At 46.4% G+C, this 10,000-nt stretch overlaps 1 protein-coding gene across 2 annotated transcripts in view; it reads left to right on the top strand.

Moving 5' to 3' along the window:
* Positions 1–10,000, top strand: part of LOC133991861 (cullin-9) — a 38,405-nt gene that overhangs the window by 21,862 nt on the left and 6,543 nt on the right. For both annotated transcript variants that reach the window (XM_062430451.1, XM_062430450.1), the window contains 11 exons: positions 595–731; positions 1,049–1,231; positions 1,696–1,853; positions 1,947–2,145; positions 2,288–2,459; positions 3,089–3,234; positions 3,318–3,444; positions 3,822–4,027; positions 5,546–5,799; positions 7,940–8,057; positions 9,644–9,892. In XM_062430451.1, coding sequence (XP_062286435.1) covers positions 595–731; positions 1,049–1,231; positions 1,696–1,853; positions 1,947–2,145; positions 2,288–2,459; positions 3,089–3,234; positions 3,318–3,444; positions 3,822–4,027; positions 5,546–5,799; positions 7,940–8,057; positions 9,644–9,892 — 1,949 coding nt within the window. The remainder of the gene's footprint in view (positions 1–594; positions 732–1,048; positions 1,232–1,695; positions 1,854–1,946; positions 2,146–2,287; positions 2,460–3,088; positions 3,235–3,317; positions 3,445–3,821; positions 4,028–5,545; positions 5,800–7,939; positions 8,058–9,643; positions 9,893–10,000) is intronic.

Below are 10,000 nucleotides of genomic sequence, written 5' to 3'. Positions count from 1 at the left end.
GATGGAAGGAAGGAGGGAAGGACAGATGGAAGGAAAGGAAGGAAGGAGGGAAGGAGAAGAAGACAGGAAGGAGGGAGGAAGGAGAAGAAGACAGGAAGGAGGGAAGGAAGGAAAGGAGGGAGGAGAAGAAGGAAGGAAGGAAGGAAGGAGGGAAGGACAGATGGAAAGATGGAGGGAAGGAAGGAAGGAGGGAGGGAAGAAAGGACAGATGGAAAGAATGAAGGAAGGATGGACGGACAGAATGAGGGAAAGACAGAAGGTGAGAAGGAAGAAGGGAAGAAAAGATGGAAGGAAGGAAAAGAAGACAGGAAGTGAAGTGGGCCGGATTGGACCCCTGGTGGGTCCGGTTCTGGCCCACGGGCCTTATGTTTGACCCCCCTGCTCTTCCACTCCTCCATCCTCTCATCCTCTCATCCTGACTCCTCTTTTCATTGAGTCTCTTTTCAGAAGGAAAGAAGGACAGAACAGACGCACTGCTTTCCCTTTTTAAGTTTCTGGCTGCTGTTTTCATCTAAGTTTCATTTCCTCATTAATTCATCAGAGATTAAAACCTTCAGGTATAAACATCCGACCTTTGTGATGTTTGTGTTCCAGACGGGAAAGAAGGCAAAAACAAAGACAACACGGCGGCTGCTTCCTCCTCCTCGTCTTCTTCAGCCAAACCCAAAGTGAAGAGCAGCAGCAGCATTGCAGGCATCGCCCTCTGCTGGCAGGGAGTGGTACAGCGCCAGGTTAGTAAACACTAGGTTTAGTACAGGTAGAGGGCCAGCTTACACAGAGATAGTGTGTGTGTGTGTGTGTGTATTACTGTGTGTGTGTGTGTGTATTACTGTGTGTGTGTGTGTGTTACATTCAGATTTCCGTCTACATATTTTAGATAGATAGATATTTATTGTCCCTAGAGGGAAATTCTTTGTCACAAACTGTCAACTACTGATGGGTTGAAGAAACCCCACCAACATTGAACAATTTTAGTAATGGTCCTGAATGCTCCTCAGTCTCAGCGACTCTTTGATAGTTTTATATGAACCAGACTCTCGTCCTGCAGGTGAAGAAGTTTCTGGAGTCGAGTTGCAGCCTGCCGGACTTCGTGGAGCGGTACCGGACTCTGTACCTGCGGCTGAAGAACGCCATGGAGGAGCTGTTCGGACAGCAGACCGCCTTCGTCCTCGCCCTCCGACACGGCTTCTCCGCTGCCCTGCTGCAGCTCTCCATCCTCAAAGCCATGCACGTAAGTCCCAAAGCCATGCACGTAAGTCCCAGAGCCATGCACGTAAGTCCCAGAGCCATGCACGTAAGTCCTAAAGCCATGCACGTAAGTCCCAGAGCCATGCACGTAAGTCCCAAAGCCATGCACGTAAGTCCCAGAGCCATGCACGTAAGTCCCAGAGCCATGCACGTAAGTCCCAGAGCCATGCACGTAAGTCCTAAAGCCATGCACGTAAGTCCCAGAGCCATGCACGTAAGTCCCAAAGCCATGCACGTAAGTCCCAGAGCCATGCACGTAAGTCCCAAAGCCATGCACGTAAGTCCTGGTTAACTGCAGGTTTAACTCTCCATCCTTAAAGCCATGCACATCAACAAGTCCTGATAAACTGCAGGTTTAAAGGCCTATGATGGTGGTGATGATGATGATGATGATGAAGGTGATGGTGATGATGAAGGTAGTGATGAAGGTGTGTTGTGTGTGTGCAGGTCAGTGAGCGCTTTGCTCAGTACATCGATCAGATGATCCAGGCCAGCGGCGCCGTGTCCGGCAGCGTAGAGACTCTGGAGAGACTGCAGCAGTTTCTGGAGCCGATGCTCTTCCTGTCGGGCCTGGAGCTCGCCAACACCTTCGAGCACTTCTACAGGTGTGTGTGTTACTGTGTGTTACTGTACGTGTGTGTATATATATTAGTGTGTGTGACCAGCCTCCTAACAGGAAGTGCCCCCCCCCCCCGCAGGTACTACCTGGGCGACCGGCTGCTGGCTCAGGGCAACGTGTGGTTAGAAACCGCCGTCATCGATCAGATCGGCAGCTGCTTCCCGAGTCGCTTCCCGCAGCAGATGTTAAAGAACCTCAGCGAGTCTTCAGAGCTGCAGCAAGAGTTTCATCTTTATAGGCTGCAGCAGCTGGACCGCAGCCTGCAGGAGCAGGACCAGGTACACACACAATAATACACAGACACACACACACACAGTAACACACACAGTAACACACACACACAAACACACACACACAATAACACACACTCATTCCCAGTAAACATGCTCTGATGCATTTTGTCCTTCCCTGTTGCCGTAGATGATGGAGGATGACTGGGTCGAGTCAGACGAGGAAGCGGAGGTCCAGGTTCTGGTTCTGTCTCCGCGCTGCTGGACCGTTTCCTCGCTCTGCTTCCTGGACGAACCCGCAACACATTTCCCTGCCGAGCTCTGCTCCTACCTGAACCAGTTCACCCAGTTCTACACACACAGTGAGTCCCAGTTCACCCAGTACATCTGTGACGTCACCCATTGGTTTATGGACTGCTGCTCGGAGGCCAATAGTATCGGATCTGAGCAGCGCCATCTTGAAAATGTCAGGTGCATGCTGGGAAAAATAAAAACAGGGATTCTACTTATATGGGCATCAGGAGGAGCATGAGGCGCCCTCCTGAACCTGTGAACCAATCAACCTGTCAATCACCACGTAGCCACGCCCTAATGCATACCCTGCTTTATCGTCACATATAAAATCAGGGAGGCCAAAATGTCCCAAATGAACATCATACTGCATTGAAGAAGGCTTTAAACTAGCGATTGAGACCATAAACACATTTTGAAAACGTTTACTGAGGTTAGAAATCAAGTGAGAAGTTGGTGAATTCTCCATCGACTTGTATAGAGACGGAAGTCCTTTTGACACCAAAACGGTCGCCCCCTGGTGGCCTTTTGATAGAATGCAGTTTAAAGTTACTTCCTCGTTGGCATCATTTCAGAGGACCGGAACTCCCCGTCTGTATATATTTAGACTTTCCTGTGTGTGTGTGTTTCTGTGTATAATGTATATAATGTGTGTGTGTGTGTGTGTGTGTGTGTGTGTGTGTGTGTGTGTGTGTCTCAGGTCAGTCCATGTACGGTCTGAGTCACTCGAAGCCTCGGCGGCTGCAGTGGACGTGGCTCGGTCACGCTGAGCTTCAGTTCGGCTTCTGGACGCTTCACGTCTCCACGCTGCAGATGTTCATCCTGCTGCACTTCAACAGCCAGGAGGTACACACACCTGCTACACACACACACATACTACTGCACTGGGAGCACTGGTAGGCTCTAACAGCACCTCCCTCTCTCTGCAGGAGGTGCAGGTTGAAGCTCTGCTGCAGACCAGCCGACTCTCTGCTGCTGTTCTGCTTCACGCTCTGCAGCCGCTCATCAAAGAAGGAGGACCGCTGAGCTGCAGCCAGCCGGAGGAGCCCAGCCAAGGTACGCAGTACTACTAATAATACTACTAGTAGTACTAGCAGTACTACTACTAATAATACTACTACTAATAATACTACTACTAATACTACCAGCCGGAGGAGCCCAGCCACGGTACGGAGTGCTAATACTAATACTAGTATTAGTAGAAAGGAAGGGGGGAGGTAGTACTTATAGTACTAGTAGTAGTACTATTACTACTACTACTCCTGCTACTCCTCTTCCTCTTCGTCTTCGTCTTCCTCTCACCTCCTCTCTGCTCCTCCTCTCACCTCTTCTCTGCTCCTCCTCTCACCTCCTCTCTGCTCCTCTCACCTCCTCTGTGCTCCTCCTCTCACCTCCTCTCTCCTCCTCTCACCTCCTCTGTGCTCCTCCTCCAGGTACCCTGAGGCTGAACCAGGAGACGGTGTCTCTGAGTCTGGACGGCGTCCCCTCGGCGGTGCAGCTGCTCCCCAGACAGACGTACCTGAACGTAGACGAGGACGCGGCGGGAACGCTGGAGAGGAAGAGGAACTACATCTACTGTCTGATCGTCAGCATCATGAAGCAGGAGAAGGAGATGCACATCGACAACCTCGTCTTCAAGGTCCGGGCTCATTAACATTCATTTATTGGACAGAAAGGTTTTTAACTTAGTTCGTTATTATGTAAAAAGTTATTACATTATTTCTTCTCAAATATATTTTTATTGAATTTTACACAAATATAAAAATGCAGATACAAAATGTTGACAGGTTTGTAAAGTGCTGAACCATTACACAGGTCAAAGAAGGTAATAAATAAAATAAAGGTGATGAATACATATATATATATATAAATAATAGACACATAGATGGGACAAAAGCAGCGGTCAGTTATTACATCATTAGTTCCGAAGTTATTACATTATCAGCTTCTTACATTTAACAACAGGTCTATATTATGTTTTAAGTTGCTACAGACTAACTTACTACTGAGTCAGAGTAGCAGAGGGCAGCAGTGTTCAGGTTCTACTTCAACACAAGAAGCTTAGAGCTCCTCCTAGTGGCTGAAAGTAGCTGTTCAGCTCAGTGACTCATTGCAGCAAGACATCATGGACGTCACAGTCAGACCACCAACCATGATTTTGGTTTTATTGACCCTTCTCTAGTTCTTCTTCTTCTTAGCTTTTATTTAACCAGGTTAGTTATAAGGGAGACCTGGCCAATATAGCAGCGATACACTTATAGTATAAAAATAAAAAAATAAAAAATCAGACAACAAATAATTAGCCAAATAAAAACAAACTTATGGTTGGCACGCAGGTGGTCAAGTGGTTACAGCAGCCGACCCTGGTTCCAATCCTGATCAGAAAGCCAGCCGACCCAGATCATCCTTACAGCACCGGACCTTTAAAAGTTATTACATTATTGGTTCCGAAATGTTATTTCAGTGTTGACAAGTTATTACATTATCAGCTTATTACATTTAAAAACAAGTAAAACTATTACGTTACCGGCTGCTACAGACTAACTTACTACTGAGTCAGAGTAGCAGAGGGCAGCAGTGTTCAGGTTCTACTTCTACACAAGAAGCTTAGAGCTCCTCCTAGTGGCTGAAAGTAGCTGTTCAGCTCAGTGACTCATTGCAGCAAGACATCATGGACGTCACAGTCAGACCACCAACCATGATTTGGTTTTATTGACTCTTCTTCTTCTTCTTCTTCTCTTCCTCCTCCATTTAACTAAGTAAGTTACAAGGGAGACCTGGCCAATATAGCAGCGATACACCTACAGTATAAAAATAAAAAATCAGACAATAAATAATTAGCCAAATAAAAACATACTCATATAAAACAGTTGCATACAGAGAGCCTGGACTCCAGAGATTTCACTAGATCTTTAAAATCAGTGAGTGGTACGAGGTTTTAAAGACGTTCAGATTGAAGATTGTTCCGACCCACAGCTGCTGAGAACCTAAAAGCTTTCTTTCCTAATGCTGTTCTTACTTTGGGATCAACCAGCTGCAAAATGTCCACTGAGCGGAGAATGTGAAGATAAGAAGGAATTTAACCCAGAATGATTTATGTAAGGATAACTAGTTTACTTTGGCTGTCTACTGAGCTCTGTGTTGGGTTCCCCTCCAGGTTCTGGACTCGTGTCAGAGGCAGGAAGCGTCTCGGTCTCCGGGTTCGGGGCGTTTCAGCTGCAGCAACAGCGACGTTCTGTCCTGCATCATGCACGTCATCAGCAAAGGCTGCGTCCGCCGCAACGAGGACAACCCGCACATCGTGGAGTTCCTTCCCGAGGACCCGTCCACGCCTCAGAAGGGTCAGGCCCAGTTCTCCTTCAGCCGGGCCGAGATCAGGAAGGACGCCGCCGACGGCCAGGCCGACATCAGGTGTGACCTCTGACCTCCGGAGGCCTTAAAATCTGTCTGTGTGTGTTTTTATTTAAGTTCAGAGAAGAAGAAGAAACTGTGTGTTCATCTTCAGGTTCGTTTTTTTTCATCCTTTTTTTGATTAAAAACTGTGTGAGAGCAGCAGCCTTCATCATCATCATCATCATCATCAGCATCATCATCACGCTGCTGCTCCCTAAAGGACCAGATCTCTGTTTCCATGGTAACGCCTTATTTTAACAGACCCCTTCATTTTTATTCACATGACATCAGGAGATTTCTCAGTGATCGGTTCGTCCAATCAGCTGCCAGATATGACGACCAATCAGATCACTGGAAATCTTCTGAGTCATTTTTAAGGAATTTAATTTTAATTTTCAGACATTTTTACAAACGATTGAGAAGAAAATATTCAGTTTTCAGTCGTTAACTAAAAAACTTCCCTAAAAGTTTGATTTTAATTTGGCAGTAATGTTAAAAAGTTTTATTTATAGTTTATAAAAAACAACTTTAATATGCAGTAAAAACACCAGATTTCAGTTTTCTTCTTATAATTTGTGTAAAATGTCTGAAATTAAAAGTTAAATATAAAATGAAGGAGTCAGTAAAATAAAGTGTTTAACCAGGTTTCATTTTTACATTTTCCACCTTCAGTCATTTTCATGATTTTGTGATTTAAAGCCTTTAAAACAGAGATTGTATTAAAAAAAAAACACCAAAAAAACAAAACTTTATTTAACAAGTTCAGAGAAGTTTGAATAATTTCTGTAAGTTTAAACCTGTGTAAATATATTATTGGAACTTAAATTGGTTATAAATGTTGAGACAAAGTTCAGTTTCTGTTTGTTTCTCGTCTCTAAAAAAAATCTCAAAAAAACAACAAAAATTGAACCAAGTTTGTTTTTCACTTTGTTTGTTTGACCTTTGACCTTTTGACCTTTGACCTCCAGCAGAACGATTCAAAAACACACAAAACAGTAAAAATGTTAAATCTCCACACGAAGAAAATAAAAGAGATTTGAACTTTGAACTCTGGCTGTTGATTTTATTTCTTTATCATAAAGATTCAGATTAATGGAATTTTAATTTTTTATCTTATAAAATACTTTAAAACTGATTAATCTGACACATAAACAGAAATATAATTATAATTAATTATGTATAGTTTCTGCTGTCAGAAGTTATTAAAATAAAGTTAAATTTTAATGACGAACAAAACAAATATTATAATTAAATACAAACATAGTAAGCGATAAAAAAAACCTTTTATTAAAAAAACTTCATATGAGTCCAAATCAAATCTTACTGTTTTTGGGTCAATGAGGTCATTTAGTTTAAATTTAAAGGGTTAAAATGTGAAAATAAACGTATGAATAACTTCACACATTCTTTTTTTGTGGACCCAGCATCAAATTTCTGCTTTTAATCCATTTAGAGAGAATATATTAGAGGATTATGGCAAAAATGTCTAAGTGGTGTAACCATAAAAACTTTGTACCAAATAATTCAACTTGCTTAAAAACAGTAAATAGTCAATAAAACACCATATCAGCTAGTTTGGCATGATCTTACATTATAACTTTATATTAAATAAAGGTAATGGAATACAATTGTTCTAAATATTACATTTACTCTGGTTACCATGGAGATCAGGAAACATTTACATGTTTTTACCTTCGTGTCGTTCTACCGGGTCAAATTGACCCCGTCTGTTTTGACTGTTCCTTCTTTCCATCCCTCCTTCGTCTCTCTTTTCTCCTTTCCTTTTGTCCTTCCTTCCTTCCTTCCTCTTTTCCTTTCTCCCTCCCTCCCTTCCTCCCTTCCTTCCTTTCCTCCAACGTCTTGTTCTTCCTTCTTTCTTTCTTTCTTTCGAGGAGGATAAAATATGTAATATTTATCATTCTTTTGTGGTTACACCATTTGACATTTTCAGGAGCATTCAGTCTTACTTTTGGTAAAAAATGGTGCAAATGTCATTTCAAATGATATAAAACCAACAAAATACTAAATGTACATTTTAACAAACCTGATGCTGCTTTTAAATCTAGTTTAACTGATTTATGAATTCATCATCTTACCAACACTTAGTATTACTGAGCCGTGTTTATATGTGTGTATCTTCTGCATGTGTGTATTACAGCCTGGTGCCGGCGCCGCGGGGGTTTGAGGACGGCGTTCTGGACGCGGTTCTGTTCTCGATGGGACGGACGATGACGCAGGAGGAAGTTCGCCAGCTGATGCAGAGGACTGTCCAACAGGTGAGCGTGTCCCCTCAGGTATCAGACAGGTGAGCGTGTCCCCTCAGGTATCAGACAGGTGAGCGTGTCCCCTCAGGTATCAGACAGGTGAGCGTGTCCCCTCAGGTATCGGACAGGTGAGCGTGTCCCCTCAGGTATCAGACAGGTGAGCGTGTCCCCTCAGGTGTCAGACAGGTGAGCATGTCCCCTCAGTTATCAGACAGGTGAGTGTGTCCCCTCAGGTATCAGACAGTGAGCGTGTCCCCTCAGGTATCAGACAGGTGAGCGTGTCCCCTCAGGTGTCAGACAGGTGAGCATGTCCCCTCAGGTATCAGACAGGTGAGCGTGTCCCCTCAGGTATCAGACAGGTGAGCGTGTCCCCTCAGGTATCACAGGTGAGCGTGTCCCCTCAGGTATCAGACAGGTGAGCGTGTCCCCTCAGGTATCAGACAGGTGAGCGTGTCCCCTCAGGTATCAGACAGGTGAGCGTGTCCCCTCAGGTGTCAGACAGGTATCACACAGGTGAGCGTGTCCCCTCAGGTATCAGACAGGTGAGCGTGTCCCCTCAGGTATCGGACAGGTGAGCGTGTCCCCTCAGGTATCAGACAGGTGAGCGTGTCCCCTCAGGTATCAGACAGTGAGCGTGTCCCCTCAGGTATCAGACAGGTGAGCGTGTCCCCTCAGGTGTCAGACAGGTGAGCATGTCCCCTCAGTTATCAGACAGGTGAGTGTGTCCCCTCAGGTATCAGACAGTGAGCGTGTCCCCTCAGGTATCAGACAGGTGAGCGTGTCCCCTCAGGTGTCAGACAGGTGAGCATGTCCCCTCAGGCATCAGACAGGTGAGCGTGTCCCCTCAGGCATCAGACAGGTGAGCGTGTCCCCTCAGGTATCACAGGTGAGCGTGTCCCCTCAGGTATCAGACAGGTGAGCGTGTCCCCTCAGGTATCACAGGTGAGCGTGTCCCCTCAGGCATCAGACAGGTGAGCGTGTCCCCTCAGGTATCAGACAGGTGAGCGTGTCCCCTCAGCTATCAGACAGGTGAGCGTGTCCCCTCAGGTATCAGACAGGTGAGCGTGTCCCCTCAGGTGTCAGACAGGTGAGCGTGTCCCCTCAGGTATCAGACAGGTGAGCGTGTCCCCTCAGGTATCGGACAGGTGAGCGTGTCCCCTCAGGTATCACAGGTGAGCGTGTCCCCTCAGGTATCAGACAGGTGAGCGTGTCCCCTCAGGTATAGACAGGTGAGCGTGTCCCCTCAGGTATCAGACAGGTGAGCGTGTCCCCTCAGGTGTCAGACAGGTGAGCATGTCCCCTCAGTTATCAGACAGGTGAGTGTGTCCCCTCAGGTATCAGACAGTGAGCGTGTCCCCTCAGGTATCAGACAGGTGAGCGTGTCCCCTCAGGTATCAGACAGGTGAGCGTGTCCCCTCAGGTATCAGACAGGTGAGCGTGTCCCCTCAGGTATCAGACAGGTGAGCGTGTCCCCTCAGGTATCAGACAGGTGAGCGTGTCCCCTCAGGTATCAGACAGGTGAGCGTGTCCCCTCAGGTATCAGACAGGTGAGCGTGTCCCCTCAGGTATCAGACAGGTAACCCTCTCTGTCCCCTCAGGTGTCAGGGACTCTGAGTCTGGACCTGGACCGGGCCGAGCACCTGCTGGTCCACTGTAAGTGGAACGTGGACCTGCTGGTTCAGCGCTACACCGACGACCCCGACGCTCTCATCATGGCCGCCGGCCTGAAGAGTCGGAACCCTCAGCCGCCGCCGAGCCCGACGTCCACCTGTCCCGTGTGTCTGAGCCCTCGCACCTGCAGCACGGAGCCGGTCCCCTCGCTGAGCTGCATGCACTACTGCTGCAGGGTCAGTCTGCCGCAGCATATACTAGTTACTATATATGAGTCATTAACATGTTAGCTCACATTTAAAGGGTTTTATTTAGGGTTCTTTTTTTTGGACCCAGCATCAAAT

This window comes from Scomber scombrus, chromosome 12 (genome assembly GCF_963691925.1).
Source record: "Scomber scombrus chromosome 12, fScoSco1.1, whole genome shotgun sequence".
In the NCBI taxonomy this organism is placed as follows: Eukaryota; Metazoa; Chordata; class Actinopteri; order Scombriformes; family Scombridae; genus Scomber; species Scomber scombrus.
The sequence above is the reverse complement of the archived record's forward strand: the minus strand, read 5'-3'. Positions and strand labels throughout refer to the sequence as shown.